Consider the following 16726-nt stretch of genomic DNA (forward strand, 5'->3'; position numbering starts at 1 on the left):
TTAAGTTGATTCTTCCGAGACACTTTTAATGAGGGGATTTTCAGTTAGTTACACCAACACGCTGCAAACGTTATGTCAGACCTATAACATTCACAAAAGAAGTATTAAACTTGCAGCTAGAATTGGACGTTTGCCCAGAATTGTAAGTCGTTTTGAAATGTGCTATTTTACATTTTGCTCAGGTATATTTTGCTGAGGATAATATATTGATATTTGCCACAGAGCTGTGGAACAAACTAAGAGTTCCTTAGAAATAAATAATCATCAGAGCTCTCTTCATCAATATCACCTATAAGGTGCTTCAGGCGGATTAGTGCAGTAAAAAAAAAATATCAAAGAGACGTTCTTCAATTGCACATCTCATTGCTAATGTCTATTTTTTGCAGAACTTCCTCTGAAGCATTGTCAGGAATGCTTGCAGCATGATGCTATGGAGACATGGCAGAAAACAAGCTCTTAGGAAGGCATTTGGGTAATAAAAGTGGATGCAGTTGTGGATAGCAGCATTTTCTGGTGCTGTGCTGCTACAGGAAAACTGCTGCAAAAAAGTGTGGATACTTTGAAGGTGTGCCCCTTCATCACAGGAGCTGCTGGGATTATTCCTTAATTGTAGCAGTTCAGTGGTTCCTACTTCCAATAACGTCCAGAGTGGCTCACACAGACCTGCTGCCATTGGATCTCAGGATGGTGATTTTGCATCCTGCGTGTCCTCACAAAATCCCAGACCAGGACATCTCCCATCTCTAGACATACAATGGGCTTAGGGCAGATCTACGCCCCGTGCTGCTGCTTCAGTGCAGCCATTTATCTGCACTGCCTAATTTCAGGCTGCAGTGGGTTATCGCGGTAACCGCACTCCTCCAGCACAGGTGATTAAATGTGGCTCCACCTCCCCTGAGTCATTTCTAAGTGAGTTATGGAGCTAATAACAGCCTCATCCTTTTGTACCTTGGTACACAGCTTGTGTTCTGGAGTCTTTTATAGCTCAAATGAGCTGCTTTTGCTTATTTATTTCCCTCCTCATTCATTTTTAATGGTTATAAGAGACTCCTCCATTCTTCTTCTGACAGTGGTGATTTAGGCAGGACTCATTAACATAACTTACGTTACTAAATATCACCATTTATGCTGGTAGACCAAGGAAAATGTGTGCAGTGCTAAATCAGAAGAGATCCCATGAGGTTGCCAAGGTGGCAAGGCTGTGCTTGATGCATGTTTTAGAAATGGAGAGTGCTTGCATGGGGGAAGGAGCACTTGCAGAAGCACGGATTGGAGGCAGAGTCCCAGAGTGTTTCCAAAATACAGAGACTTGCTTTCCTAATTGGCCACCCTTGAAATGGTTAAACCAGAACTGCTCCAGATGCGTTTTATTTTCAAAGACTTATTAGCTGTGACTTTGTAAGGGGTCCAACAATTACTACGGCAGAAAAGCAGTTTCCTGTAAGGATTTTACTGTTGTCCCATGGGAATTTAGTAATGATAATGAAGTGAGAGAAGACAGTTACAGTTATTTCTGTGAGCTAATGGTGAAATACTGTGTGCCTCTTCTGGGAGTTATGGTATGCATTCCCCTTTCCCTCTTTCTTTTTAGATTTTTGGTTGCTATTCAGCCCAAACCTCACATAGAGTATAGTCTTGAAGGAATAGTCAGCTACAGAGATACCTATCTACCAGAGATGCCTTCTTCAAAAGGGGAATGAGAAGAGCAGTAAAATGCTTTTAGGAAAGGGATGGGACCAATATACACTGCAGGAGGCAGTGGGTAGGGAGGATGTGTGATTTCTGAGGAACCTTATTGCTTCTTTCCATGTTTCTCCCTGGCTGGCTGCAGCTCTGCTTCAAAGGGCTGAGTGTTTTCTTCCACAGATCGCCTCTCAAACCGTGAAATGAGGATAAATTAATAAAATCTCATTTCCCTTTCTTGTGATCACACCTGAAGAGTATAGAATGTGGGGTGTTTTGAAGGAGAGAGAGCTGGCATCTTTACACATAACACAAACAGACGTTTTAAGTAAACACAATAAAGAAGAGCCTTGGTGCAGCAGTAACCCCTCCTTTCTGGCCAGTGATTGTTTGCCAAGGAAACAGAGTTTGTGTGTTCAAGTGACGCAGCAGCATCACTTTCACAGCTGTAGGGCTGCTAGCTGAGTTTTGGGCACAGCTTTGAATGTACAGAACTGCACTTGGGGCTGAGGAGTGAATACTTATGGTGAGGGTTTTGTGGCAGGAATCAGCAGTGCCCTGACTCTGCTTCCATTCAGAGAATAGGGCTGGGAAGCTGAATTCAATGCAGTGCTGAGCACAGCTGAAATATCCCCTCTGCACATTTTATAGTGCTGATGATTGAACTTGACATCCAACTCGCCAGAGCCACGTGCTTGGTATGGACATGGCGTACCTACCAATCTAAGTCCTAATCCTGTGCTATGCCGCCAATAAGGGACCTCTGACCTCTGCTGCCCCAGTGCATGGAGATTAAATGCGTGGAGTTGCTCACTGATATAAGGAAAAGAGGTGGAGCTGCAGGAGCCCAGCAAAATCCGAAGTGCTTTAATATCCTACCAAGTTTGTGCCCAAAAAAGCCATTCAGACCTCATCTCCCTTAGAAGATAAAAGTCCCCACGGTCCCCTTGTGTTGAGAGAATTTGCAGAGCATCTTGTGAGTACAGCTGCCCTTAATTAATAGCAGGCAGCTCAGCATAGATGTGTGAAAGGCCCCTGTGACACAAAGCCCAGAAAGGCTTTAGCAAGGGAGCACAGCACCAGAAGAATTTAATGGCATTATAATGTCCTTGTATTACAGCGGCCACAGCATGCAGAGATGTATTCCAGCACTACCTTAGCAGGAAAAGAAAATCTGCTCCTTCCCTCAGGAGCCCTTTTCACCTTTTCTGAGAACCTTGGACTGGCCATCCTTGTGAGATGGGAACCAAAAGGCAAGGGAAAGGGAAAAGACTGATGGTGGGAGTCCCCACATTTTGGAACCACAACACGTCGCTTTTCCCTGCACCTTGCTCCAGCCCCTCTGTAGCTCCTGTTGCATTTTATAGCGTGTTTAGTAGTTTTCTGTTTGGGGGCAAAGCCTTTGCAGCTCTGTAGTTAATAGCAGGCTGTTGGGAGCTGTCTGTTGATAGAGTGCAGACTCGCTCACACGCTCGTGCACACACATCTGAGGCTATGTGCAACCACTCCATCCATGCGTTTAATAAACTTGAGCCACAGCCATTGCTGCTGTGTGTGGTGAGGCGTGCAAAGCGAGAGCTGCGGTTCAGGAAGAGTTGGTGGTTAAAGACTGGTTATGTGAATTAACGCAAAAGAAAGGGAGCTGCTCGACGGAGTGACGGGTGGAAATCCAGTTCGGATTGAAGAGACAAGTGTGCTCGGAAAAGGCAGCAGCAGCAGGGCTGCCGTGTGCCCCCATCAGTGTGACGTGGGGCAGCCCGGGGCTGCAGGGCACTGGGGATGCTGCTGCAGGGCTGCCTGGGGCTGCCAGCTGCTGGGCTGTGCTCACAGCTCTCTGCTCTGCTCTGCGTGTGAGTGTTTGTCCTGCCGAGCCGCGGCTGAGCCCCGTCCAGCTTGTTCCACAAAATCTGCACTCATTTCTAACAAACAGCTTAGAAAACTCGGTCTCAAAAGAGACAGAGGAGCTCGATGTTTCTTCCTTCTCTACATCTTTTTCCTCTTTCTCTTGTGGTGGAAGATGAATGGTTCGGATGTGTCTGCAGCAACACAGGCACAGCTAATCTGCCTTTCTATTGATGACCTGTTTCTGAATGTCCTGGCCCGATTTATGAAAATGTACTGTATTTTGCACCATGTTTTGATGCTGCTCTGTTAGGACTGCATGCAAACTGCAGCAGAACAGTGATGCTTATTCATTCCAGCAGTGAAGGGCTGGCTGGGAGCTGAATGAGCTCATAGTTTTTGCTGTCTTCACTTACAGAAAGGGAAACGGGAGTAAGTGGGTATCCCAAGCCCAGTCATTTTTTTCTCTGACCATCGGTTTGTTTTGTAAATCATTACCTTGAAAGCACAAGGTCAGGGTATTAATTTAATCTTCCATATAGTAGGTTTTTAGGGCTGAATTCTTTTTTTAACTTGCTCCTAATAACCTCTGATAAAGTTGAAGCTGAAGTCTCTTTGTCTGTCAACTGTTCTTTCTCTTGCTATTGCTTGAGCATTAATGAATTAAAATCCGAGTTGGATTCCCATCACTTACTGGAGTAATACAGCAGTTCTCTGTATTGCCTGGGAGAGCCTCAGCCTTGCTGCAGCCCCTGTGTGCTGAGCTGCTCTTCACACACAGGCAGCCCAACGAAAGCAACAGTCAAACCGTACCTGCGTGGTGCAGGAATGCTTCAAAGGCTGCTGCTCCTACAGGGAAGCATTTCCCAGAGGGAGGACACTTGGCAGGTGGCCAGCCAGAAGCCCTATTGCATGAGGGCTGGGCGGCAGGGCTGTGGGTCCTGGGGCTCTGCTCTGCAGAGGAGTCCTCTGAGATTTCTGTGCTGCAAGGCATCTGAAATCACCAGGAAATGGTTTCAGCCTGAGGCTGATCACCAGGGGGACATTTAATTGCCAAATGCATTAGCTGCCTAAGATTCACAAATACAAGGTGTTGCTGGCTGGAAGCAGAAGTGGTGAGCAAGGCGCTGAAACCTATTAGCTCTGTGCTGCTCTGAAGAAAATCCTCGTCTTCAGGCTATTCTCTTACAAGTGTGGTCCAACCTGCCGCTCACAAAGGCGGGTGAGAAACCTCAGGGCAATCAGCCCCAGGCTCACTGCTTTCCTCAGGGCCACCTCCTGTTTAGGTTAACCAGCTGCCTCACAGATGGAAATCAGCACCTTGCAACTGCCCAGTATTTCTTGCTGGCAGTCCAGGGAAAAGAGGAAAGGTATAGAAAGCATCAGGCATTGCTTTATAGCACATGGGAGAGTTGTCTGGTCTGAGAGCAGTATTTAAAATAGAAAAAGGCAACAGGGATAAGTGCAACGCTAGCAAGGAATTGAAGTTTTTCACTTGCAGAAGCAAGGTAATATGGGGTGAGAAAAGGAGCAGATGTACCAGGCACTGCCTGAAGCTCTGTGCCTGCCTGCCGGACGTTCTGGTAATGTTGCAGGTGGGAAGTATGGTGTAGTTCTTGCCCTGAGTGTTGCACTCAAATTAGTGTGCATTCTGGAAGGATGCAGGGGCCGTGTCTGTTCTCCTGCTTTTCCCAGAAGGGAAACATGCTCATGCCTCCAGCCTTTCCCATGGCCATTTCTGCAGGCTCACTTGAGGCTTCTCCCACACACAGCTCTGCACTCTCATTCTCAGCTCAGCCAGGTTGGATCAGCATTATGGCTATTACTCTCTGCTCCTGCCTTCTGTGAGGCCCTTATGGTACATTCACCCATGCCTTCAGGCTTTTGTGGCAGCAACTGGCTTCACATGCTGTACAGCACAATGAGATTGGATCCTGATAGGAGCTGTTAAGAGCTCCTGTAAAACATGCTAACGTGAGAATATCCCTAACAACATAATTCTGGCTGTAAATAAATTCAATATTCTCCTGCTGAAACCAATAGCAGCTGCAAGATTTTGACCTTAAGACAGCTGTTGCTTGCAAGGGAGGCATTGGTAGAGTCGTGATAACCTTTTTTGTATACTACCTAAGCTCAGAGAAGCAAGGATGGAAATGGATTTGCTATGGACTGTCTGCAAGGGGGGTTTGTTGTTGTTTAAAGATAATAATATTAGAAATGCAAATTACCCCACAAAAGCTGTTGATATTCAAATACGATTTAAATTTATTTAACATTTAAACAGAAAAGTAGAAAATGGCATTAAATTCAGATGAGGATGAGACTGCATTCTGGAGTCAGAAGTACTAAATACATCCACAGAATGGAATAGATGGCCTGGCTGATAATGGATTGTGAAAAGAGTTCAGGGTTTTAATAGATCATTCCTTCAGATCATCAGCATGGTAAAGTGGTAGTTAATAAATTATTTGACGTGTACATTTACTCGTATATTTTAACTAGCTGTAATGAACAGATCCTGTCAGCTCATCTAGATTCTTGCAATAGCTGCTAAATTGCTTGAGTGAGATTTAGTAACTCTCAGCAATATTGATGTCCAGACCTGCTGGCTATAAATAATGTGACATCAGGACTAGCTAGAGCAGCACGGTGTGTAAGACCTTTGTTGGGCTTGCAGTGGAGATGGAGCTGCTTGGCCCAATGAACATCACTGGGCACATCAGTGTGAGTCCCTTTCCAGTGGTTAGTATTGGACCGATGCAATCACCCCACGCTTGGCACCCACAGCAAAAAACTCTTTGTCCCAGTTCAGAGGTGACTACACAAATTTGTCTGCTATTGAACTGCATAATCAGGCAATTAGCCACCTAATTCCTGTTCCTCCCCCAGGACACAAGGAATTCCTTGTGGGCAGCCCACAAAGTCAAGGAGGAGGACAAAGAGGAACCCTCTCTTAATACCATTGTCCCAGGACAGTCCTAGTATGGAATGGGAAGTAAGGACAGAAAGATGTTCTTTTATCTCAGATTATACTAGAAATATTTACAGCAGAGAAAGCCTACCTGTTAAAATGATGCTAAATTACCCAGCCTGTTAAGGGCACACCAGGCACCCTTCTTGTTATTCCTAGTTGTTCTCTGAACTTGAAGCTAGTTTAAACTTATATATTTTTCTCCCTCCCACTCACTTTGTGATGTACTTTATAATTTGTGAGGAGACTCATTAATTTTTTTTCATCCTCCTTTTATTTTTTTCAGGTTTCTGACAGGTGTGACTATGTCTTTGTCAATGGGAAGGAAATGAAAGGCAAAGTGAATGTCATAGTTAATTTTACTTACCAGCATCTGAGTGCCCCTTTAGAAATGACAGTCTGGGTTCCTCGTCTCCCGCTGCAGATAGAGGTCTCTGACACAGAACTAAATCAGATCAAGGGATGGAGAGTCCCCATCATCTCTAATAAGAGGTAGGTTTCATTAGGGGATGTTCATTCTGGGTTGTGCACTTGCCAAAGACCTGTCAGAGGCAGTGGATCTGAACATGCTCATTTGGCCTTAACGCAATTCCAGTGTAAATTTGAAGGTCATCAGACATTTATTCAGTAGGCTACTTCACTGGTCTTATAAGGGAAATGGAAGATGCAGGTTGCATGATCCTTCAGTGGAAATCAATTTCTGTTTATAGTGCCAGGGAGTGAGACAAAAAGAGTCAATTGCAGGGTTGGCTCTCGGAGCAGCAGGAGGCACCCACACTGACCAGCTCTGGCCAGGCTCCCACCTGGTCTACAGCTCCTGCCAGGTAATTTGGTCATTTTTAATGGCAAACAGTTGGTGCATACTTATTTTGCACTCTTGTTGTAGGATCCAGTGACAATGATCATGTCCCAAAATCAGGGTTCTGCTAGAGCAGGGCTTTAAGTTTGCTGTCTGCACCCACAGATATGTGAGGACAGGACGGTGAGTGGATACAGGCAGATCTAGGCTGTCAGTGTTGTAAAGAAGCAAAAGAACAAATGGATAAAGTGGGAACTTGCCGTTCTCACCTGCTGATGAAAACATCACTTATTACCAGGTTTCTGATAGTATCAAAGCAGAAAGGTGAGGATGTTTGTGGATAAGTGATTTCAGCCTCAATGCCATACAGAAAAAGAGATGTAAGTAGGTGCAAACAGAGGAGATTTCCATGGCAACACCAAGATGTTTATGGGCAGATCCAGAACAAAAAAAGTGCAGATGTCCTGAAAGTAAAGACTTAAGTTTGGAAAGCATGGGAGAGATTCAAAGAGGACAACATAGCAGTGAAGCTAGAAGGTTGGTGATTTTCGAGGCCGTGCTGGAGACCCAAGCAGCATGGAGGCCTCAGCTGTGAACAAGGGAAATGGGATAAGAGCAGGGTGACCTGGCTGATTTCAGAAATGCAGACAGAAGCAGTTTCAACAGAGACATGTAGGGGAGGCAGTAGCTCTATATTCCACCACCCATGCTACAGACTAATGTCAGCAACAACTTTCCTTTTCCAAACTCCCCTAGCATCAATTTTTGTTAATTTTTGGCTCTTGATGTTCTACCAGACCAGCCAGGGACAGCGATGATGAAGAAGAGGACGAACGGAAGGGAAGAGGCTGTGCCCTTCAGTACCAGCACGCTATGGTCCGGGTCCTCACGCAGTTTGTGGCTGAAGCCCCAGACCCTGGTGGCCAGCTGAGCTATTTGCTGGGTTCTGACTGGCAGATCGACATCACCGACCTGGTGAGCGACTTCATGCAGGTGGAGGAGCCAAGAATTGCTAAGCTACAGGATGGACAGGTTTTGATCGGGCAGGAGCTTGGAATGACAACAATTCAGGTAGGAAAAATTAATTATTTACTCCCTTTCCTCTGTTAATCCATCTCCTCTGAACCAATGTGCTGATCAGGTGTAACATAGCTTCTTGCATTAGCAACAGACACTGGAGACAGATTTCTGAACAGAGCACAGTTGCAGCAGGGACTGGAGGACACAAGATTGTTTTCTGTGCATGTCTTGCGCCATGAAATATGCAGACTGCAGCCCTAGGAAATCTAGCCCAGCCTGTGTAAGTGCAGGTTATGGTTATTTTTGTTTAAGGCCATTTCTGAACATGGAGCCAACATATGGGCTAGCACGAGGCATGCAGCTGGTGGAACATCTGTCTTATCAAAACCTACAGTGACAGAGGAAAGGGTAAAGTCAAAATTAACTCATGTTGGCTGAGGAGCCAAGGCTGAGTCACATGGCAGTGAATCCCCGCAAGCCTTCGGAGCCCAAGCAGTGTTACAAAACAAAAATGTTAGAGTATATTTCTGAATACACGTAAAGCAGTAATAATAACAAGCACTTCTAGAGTCATGTTAAAAGATCAATCAGTGACAACTGAGCTGTATTCTCCAGAGGTACAGATTTTGTTTCATCAATTTCAGCCAATATGACCAAAAATATGGCCAGTAAATGCCACTGTGCCTCAGTTTCCCCATCAAAAGCAACTCAACTAAACCTATGCACTGGGTTATTGGCAGCTTTTCACATCTCTTTTCACGTGTTCTTCCTGACATGCAGAGAAATACCGGCCCAGCAAATGGGGTCCCAGAGGGAAAAACAAAAGAAAAGGGGGAGGGGGGAAGAAAAGAAAAGGAGGAAAAAAAGAATAGGATTAATTTATTTATTGCTACTACAAAGTAGAAAACAAGTAGAAAACATATTAAGAAGCACTGGAACATTTAAAAAAAAAAAAAGAAAGAAAGAAAAAGAAAAAAGCTTACATCTCCAAATGTATTCATTGTCAAACCAGTAAACAACCACCACAGTAGTTGATAACACACGTTTTCAGGTTTGGAGAAATGGGATTTGAGATTATGAATTTCTGCAAAATCTGTATATTTTCTAAATGAGTTTCCAAAGCTCTGGGACTTCTAAGGCTTCCACAAATACACATTAAATTTTGGAAAGAAAAGTCCAATGGCAAACAGCAGAGAGCAAGTTCCATTTACTGAATACCTTGTATAATTAAATTAAACTTACTTGCTAATGGACATCTTTGGGTGCCATATGCCAGTTCACTGATCTCCATGCATGCTTTATTAACCAAAACAAGTTTTCTTTGTCAGTTCCGTACACGGTACTGTGACTGTTTCTTGTAGCAATATTCAACAGAATAATAATAATGTTGTTTATTCTAAGGATTGTATGTAAATCTATAGATTGCATTATTCACATGCTATCCAATGACATTATCATTAAAAAAAATTGCTTTTTGCAATAAAGATTGCATTTGAAATATTCAATGTATCTGAAACAGGTGTGGCTATCATATCAGAGATGTGAATAGCACAGTTGATTATAATTACTATAATAAAAGATGCTGTAAGCACCCTATTATTGCAGAAAACTTATACAATGTGACTAGCTCATTTTTCATCATATTTTAGTAGTGTCTGTTAAAAGCTAATAGCATTTGTCTGTGTAACAATAGCTTTGCATCACCATTTTACTTTACATTTACTTCTACTATGCAGAATGGCTGTAGCTAATTTTGACTTTTCTTTTCAGATCTTGTCCCCACTTTCAGATGCTATTTTGGCTGAGAAGACAGTGACAGTTCTGGATGAGAAGGTGACAATAACTGACCTGGGAGTGCAGCTGGTAACTGGATTGTCACTCTCTCTGCAGCTCAGCCCAGGAAGCAATAAGGCCATCTTTGCTACAGCAGTAGCACAAGAGCTGCTCCAGTCTCCAAAACAGGTACTATTGTTCACGTGCAGTTTGTTGTGAAAGGATACTGCTCTGATTCACTACACTTAATCTTAAAGCTGAGGGGATCAGCAGTTTTTTATTAACAATATACTAATAAAACATTTTCTTTATGGGCACTTCTTAACAAAGACCATCAGGTGCCCTAGTAGAAAAACAAAGATCTCACAAAAATAGCAAAGTCTAAACAACACAAGTCAGCAAACAAGCCTGCCGCAGCTGTCTTGGCTGCAGCCTTTGCATAACATGTGCAACTCAATGATGTGTCATAAATAAGCAATACAAGTCACCTCACACACACACACACACCCCTTTCTTTCCCATCCGGCTCCTGTCACAGCAGAGGAGATGATGCCAGTGGCACTGCTGAGTTCAGCCTCCTGTCGAAGGCAGCTAGATCAGTTCTAAAGTCCATCTTTAAATAAGAATGTATTTTGCATAGTGCCAGACTCTTCCTTTTTTTTTTTTTTTACCATGTTACGTATTTGGGGAACATCCTTTTCATTCTAGGTCATTACTAGAATATGATACATGATTAAACATAAATACGTACATAAATCTTTTTTCCCCAGTTATTCTTAGTCCCTATATCAGTGATCACTGTTGTATGATATTCCCTTTTTCTTCAGTCAGATCTTCGCTGGCTCTCCTGGACATGATAAATTTTGACATGTGTCAAAGGGGAATGGGAGAGTTTTCTCTCTGGTGTCTATTACCTTTGATCCTACCTTTGCAATGGGGTTATTCCGTGAGTGATACCAGGCTTCCCCTCTTTTGTCTTCTGGTGCTAAGAATGGTTCAACCAAACTTTGCCTTGTTCAAGCAGATCTGAAATCCTTGTCTTGAGCCATCCATATTCTGACAAACATTAGGGGCTTTTGGACTTTATCACTTCTCCATCAGGTCCTGCTCGATAGTTGTCCTTGTGCTGTTGTCTACATTTTAAATTTAAACTTTTTTTTTTCCCAACCAAATCCATCACCGTGGGACTAATGTCAAGGATGCACTGGGCTCTTAATTCTTAAACACGATCTGAGCTTTAAAGGTAAATGAACACAGCATGCACGTTTGAAATCTGGCCAACTGTTGAGACGCTTTAATTCATCATTGGGTCTTATCCTTGGGATGTAAGATGAGAAATAATGCAGAACTGCCATCTTTATAGGGTGATAAAAATCAGGCTCCCATAGTCTTCCAGGAGTTAAAAAATCAATGCCAGGCAGCTAGAAATAAGGCCAGTGAGCTAATCCATTGCTGACATGGAGAGTTAAACAAACTACCTTGAAATCAACCCAAAAGCTGTGTTTGATGGCATTTAGTCCCAGTATGCTGCCCAGCCCCCAGAAATGGAGTCCGGATGAGTCCCTCTCTTGATATAGGGCTATAGTCAGAACGGCGTTGGATCAGTATTAAACCAGCAAGGAATTGTGCACCCTCTGCTCTCCAAGGACTGACTCCACTTTGAAAGACATCTGATTCCTTCCTTCACTTAGCACACGATGTCCAGAGAACAATCCCTATAAGCAGAGCAATGCAAAATTATTAAATGATTATGCAGGTTTAAGCAACACAGTGGGAGGATGAGAGCCGATGATATAAATTCTATGCGGCCTTCAAGAAACATCCAAAGATTAATAAACACAAAGCCGGGATTTATGACAGTGTCAGCAAAGTCTTAGGGCTCAGTCCTGAAATAGAGACAGAAGCAAATCTCCCATTGAAGCACAGGGAGCTTTATGGCTGTAAGGATTTCGGAATCAGGCCAGTAGATTATGCACAACACAATCCCCAGAGACTGGAAGCCTGTCCTCTGTGATTTGAACAGGTAAACGACTATGTGCTGGAAATGATTTAACAGGAAATGATAAATATTTATTCTTTTTCTGTATGCTGAGTTAAAATGTAAATACAGTCTGTCTGAAAAGCTGTTTATTTAAAGAAACAAGACTCCGGTAATGCCCTTCCAGCAAGTAGGGTTATCTGCGGGTTAGTGGATTGGTTGGCTGTCTGTCTGTCTGACCAGCTGAGCAGGGTGAGCCCAGCTGCTCCGAACAAGAGCTCCCATCAGTTTGGACACCATACAATCCACTCATCAAGACAGGAGTTTTTCTGGTATGGTACCTACAGTGTTTAAGCAGGTGCAAATATCCCGACTGAAACTGAGTCAAACCGTCCAAGGCAGGAGTTGGATTCCAGTGGAGCTACCTGAGTTTTACCCACAAGTGGTATATATGTGAACACCAAGATTTTCTCAGGTAGCATGACCAATCAAAATCAAGAGGACCTGAGAGTCCTTAGAGGATCTTTCGAATTTGGTGAGAGCATGTTTTCTGAAATATAAGAATTCTTTAGAATATCTTATTTAGAAGCTAAAAGCCAAGGTTCCCAGAAGACATTACACACGCAAATACAGAATTAGTACCCAGGTCTGACCCAGTTACTATTCCATAAACTTCCATGTACTGTGAAGTACACAGTTTGTGTTGCTGGGACATAGGTTTAAATTTCATTACTGTCTGGCTTTTAATCGCTAACAAGCATGAAAATTACTCTGGCCATTTCCTCAAGAAGTAACTGGTCTGTTTCCTCTGCTTCTACAAAACATTGCACTGGAGAGACAGAAATCAAGGACTGGACGTGTGAAGCCATGTATGGGCCTATTTGCTATATTAGATATGTTTTAACATGTGTTGTGTGTAACAAGAGGAGACTTTGTATTTTAAGCAGTTTAGAAATAATGCAATATATTTTTTCATTTAAATATACAACAGTAAATGATCTCAGTAGCTGGTAATGCTTTCTGACATGCAATTTATTATGGTGCTGTAGATTCTGTGCAGCCCAGGGGATACAGCTCCCTTAAGCACCTTTGGGGAAAGAAATCTTATTATCAATGAGTGTTTTAAACTAGTATTTCTCCTAGCATTAATTTTCTTGCTCTGCTTTTTTATTTCTTTTCTGGTTATAAATGGTATATGGATCTTGTGAGGAGGAGGAAATAGACCGGGACAGAACGTATTTCCCTTGATGTTTATTCTGAGTGTGTGTATATTTGTTTCATATAAAATAGGAAGCAGCCATCAGCTGCTGGATCCAGTTCAGTGATGGATCTGTCATGCCCCTGGATATTTATGACTCCAAAGACTTCTCCTTATCAGCTACATCTCTGGATGAGAAGGTGGTCTCCATTCACCATGACCCCAAGTTCAAGTGGCCTGTGATTGCAGCTGAGAGGGAAGGCCAGGGGGACACTGGTGAAGGTAGAGATGGTGATCAGTGAATCGTGCCAGAAATCCAAAAGGAAGAGCATCCTGGCTGTTGGAAGTGGTAGCATTAAAGTGAAGTTTGGGCAGAGTGATGCCAACCCTAACATCAGTGATAGTAAACACAGGGGTGCTGGTGTCCACCTAGAAAATCATGCCAGCGACCGGCGTCAGAAAACCACTTTGCAGGAAAGAGCTGGGCCAGATGGCCAGTATTACAGCTCCTCCATGGGCCAAGAGCAAGGCAAAGGGACCACCACTCAAAAGTCTATTCTAAGTAAAAAAGAAGACAGAGAGAGCCTCCTGGATGATGACAGTCATCTGCAGAACATCCCAATAGATTTCACAAGCTTCCCTGCACAGGTGGATCTGCCAAGAAACAATGGAGACTTGGAAGAGAATGACCTGGTACAGACCCCCAGGGGGCTCAGTGATCTGGAGATAGGAATGTATGCTCTGCTGGGAGTCTTTTGCCTGGCAATTCTGGTCTTCCTTATCAACTGTGTCACTTTTGCTTTAAAGTACAGAAACAAACAAGTTCCCTTCGAAGAACAAGAAGGCCTGAGCCACTCTCATGACTGGGTTGGGCTGAGCAACAGGACAGAACTTCTGGAGAATCACATAAATTTCTCATCTCAACAAGATGAACGTATTACAGCCATTGATAGAGGAGTGGACTATGAAGAAAGCAAATATCTCCTCAACACAAATGCTCCCCAGAATATTAATGGACAAGCTTTTAGGTCTACTGAGTCCACATTCACTGAAGGGAAAGAACAGAAAAGTGAACCAACTACTTCTCCTACCTCTAAGAGGAAACGGGTTAAATTCACCACATTTACCACCATCTCCTCTGATGATGGATGTCCAACTGTCAACTCAATCTTGATGAGCAGTGAAGATGATATTAAATGGGTTTGCCAGGATATGGACCTGGGAGAGTGCAAAGAACTTAAAAACTATATGGAGAGGTTACATGAAAATGTGTAATAAGACACAAAAGACTATTTGGTTTGGTTTGTTTGTTCATTTGTTTTTCACTCACCTTCTGCCTTTAATTTTGGGTAGTGGGGCAAAATGCTGTATTGATCACAAGAATCAGCTGATGGATAATAACTCCATGGAGCCCCTAAAAGCCACCCAAAAGCAGCTGGGAGAGCAGAGAACCTGGGCAGCTCTTACAATACAAATACAAGTCTTCTCTGTGCTCAGAGATAGGAGTGAGAGATATGTGAGATTTTTTGATTCATGGTAACATGACAAAAAACTTAGCAAAATAATACAGTCTCCTTCTCTGAGCTGTCCCAGGAAATCAATAAATATAACAAACTTCAGTGCAGTTTGGATATTACAAAGTTCGTTCAGCTCTACTGTTCAATATTGCAAGCTTTGTTTAAAAGCAAAAAAAATTGGACTAAGAGTAAATAGATCAACGAAGAGAGCATGTCATTCAAGCCACATGCAGGGCATATCCATCTGAGAATGTTAGTTTAAAGCTGACAAAAATCAACAACGTGAGCAGAGCAGCTCCCAGAGATGCAGAGTCATGAGTTTCCAAAGAATCTGATGGGAAAAATGGAGTAACTGGGTTGTTTACAAACCAGCACGTTTGCCTCCCAAGCAATGGATACACATATACAGTTAAAACTGAAACTGTCTTTTTAAGTAGATGCCAAGGTAATAAACTTTGCCAGCCAATTTTCAGTATTTCTTAATTTGTAAAATAGAAGAAGATATAATCTATACTCAGAATATTGCCCATTTAAAGGAAGGTCCGTTTTGGAAAGTTTGAGGGAACAAGCTATTTTTAAAAGCCCACTTTCTTTGATTGTCCTGTTTCAAATTTATATTCCCTGCCGTTTCCCTGGAGCACTCCCAGCCGGGCACCCTGAGGGCACTTGCTAGCATCAGTCATATCTGGAAGCGTGGAGGATTCTCCCTCCCCTTCCACGCACCCTCGCTTCTCCATGGTGTGCTCTCTCCAAGCACAGGCAGGGTTGGTACCACGCTGGTACTTGCTTTATGTGCTGTCATTTACCAAAGTTGACCGCTCTCTCTTGGGTAAGCATGACTTGTGCAGGACTCAGACACAAACAGCAGCTGTCTCTTTGTTCATCCCCTTCCCTGGGAGAGGTCAGGTTGTTTGGTTCCTTCTGCTCATGCTTTTTTAGTCCCCTGCCCAGCACGTTTAGAGGGCACTGAAAGGCCACGGAGAAGTGCTGCACAGCCAACACTGTTGAAATCTGAACAGCTAAACTTGGTAGATAACATTTTGTTTCTCCCAGAAGTGATGGTTATCTTTTGTTTTCCTCTGATAAGGATGTACATACGCTAAGATTTCAGTGGTTTCCCTTTGACTCTGGTATACCCTTCAGCCCTAAAACCACAACATTTATTGTGAGGTCCAAAAGCGGTTTCCAGTGACCGGTGGCAAAGTGCCAAAGCATTAACTAAATTCTGGCTTATATTTCAAGTTTTCCTTTCTTTTCCGGAGTGAGCCCTTGCCCCCCTTTTATTATCAAGTCTCTTTCTGTCATTGAATCTAGGTTGCTCTGCTTAATACACACCCACCCTCCCACAAACACTTAGATTGAATCCCTCTATATTTAGAATGTACTGTAGATTGTAAGAATGTAATATATATATTTATAAATATGCCAACTGTGAATAAAATTTGCATTTTAGTGGCTTCATCTTTTTTCCTACTCTGAACGCCTCTCTCCTTTCACTGTCAGAACATTTACCCTGAAAGAGACTGGCAGCAGCAGGGAGACTTGTCCTCCGATGAAATGGTGAATTATGACTCTTGGCACAATCTCATTACAAAGTTTTGCATTCTGCAGTGCTGGTGGGAAAAGGTATAACATCAACAGCATGTTATACAACAAATGTATTTGCACCAAGTCGCTCTTCCAAGGCTTGAGACTAGATGCAAATAAATCCATATGCATATCCCTGGTGTGAGGGTCTAATATGTGAGTTTCTGCTCTGGATGTGTTTGCAAAGATCCACATTTGGCTAAATGCATTTGAAGACAATACTAAGAGAGTAAGTAGGTGTAAAAAGGACGAATATGATGAAGACTTCGGAGATCAATACCTGTCTGTGTTTTGGATAAGCGTGTTGTGTAATTCCACACAAGATTTGGAGGAAAAAAAAAAAAGCCTGGATTACTGA

At 43.1% G+C, this 16726-nt stretch overlaps 1 protein-coding gene across 1 annotated transcript in view; it reads left to right on the forward strand.

The window, feature by feature from the left end:
* Nucleotides 1-16509, forward strand: part of LOC100549382 (transmembrane protein 132D) — a 193655-nt gene extending 177146 nt beyond the window's left edge. The window contains 5 exon segments of the mRNA XM_031555950.1: nt 6783-6988; nt 8093-8366; nt 10086-10277; nt 13357-13530; nt 13532-16509. Coding sequence (XP_031411810.1) covers nt 6783-6988; nt 8093-8366; nt 10086-10277; nt 13357-13530; nt 13532-14539 — 1854 coding nt within the window. The 3' untranslated portion in view covers nt 14540-16509.
* The last annotated feature ends 217 nt before the right edge of the window (nt 16510-16726 follow it).

This window comes from Meleagris gallopavo, chromosome 17, assembly GCF_000146605.3.
Source record: "Meleagris gallopavo isolate NT-WF06-2002-E0010 breed Aviagen turkey brand Nicholas breeding stock chromosome 17, Turkey_5.1, whole genome shotgun sequence".
Lineage (NCBI taxonomy): Eukaryota > Metazoa > Chordata > Aves > Galliformes > Phasianidae > Meleagris > Meleagris gallopavo.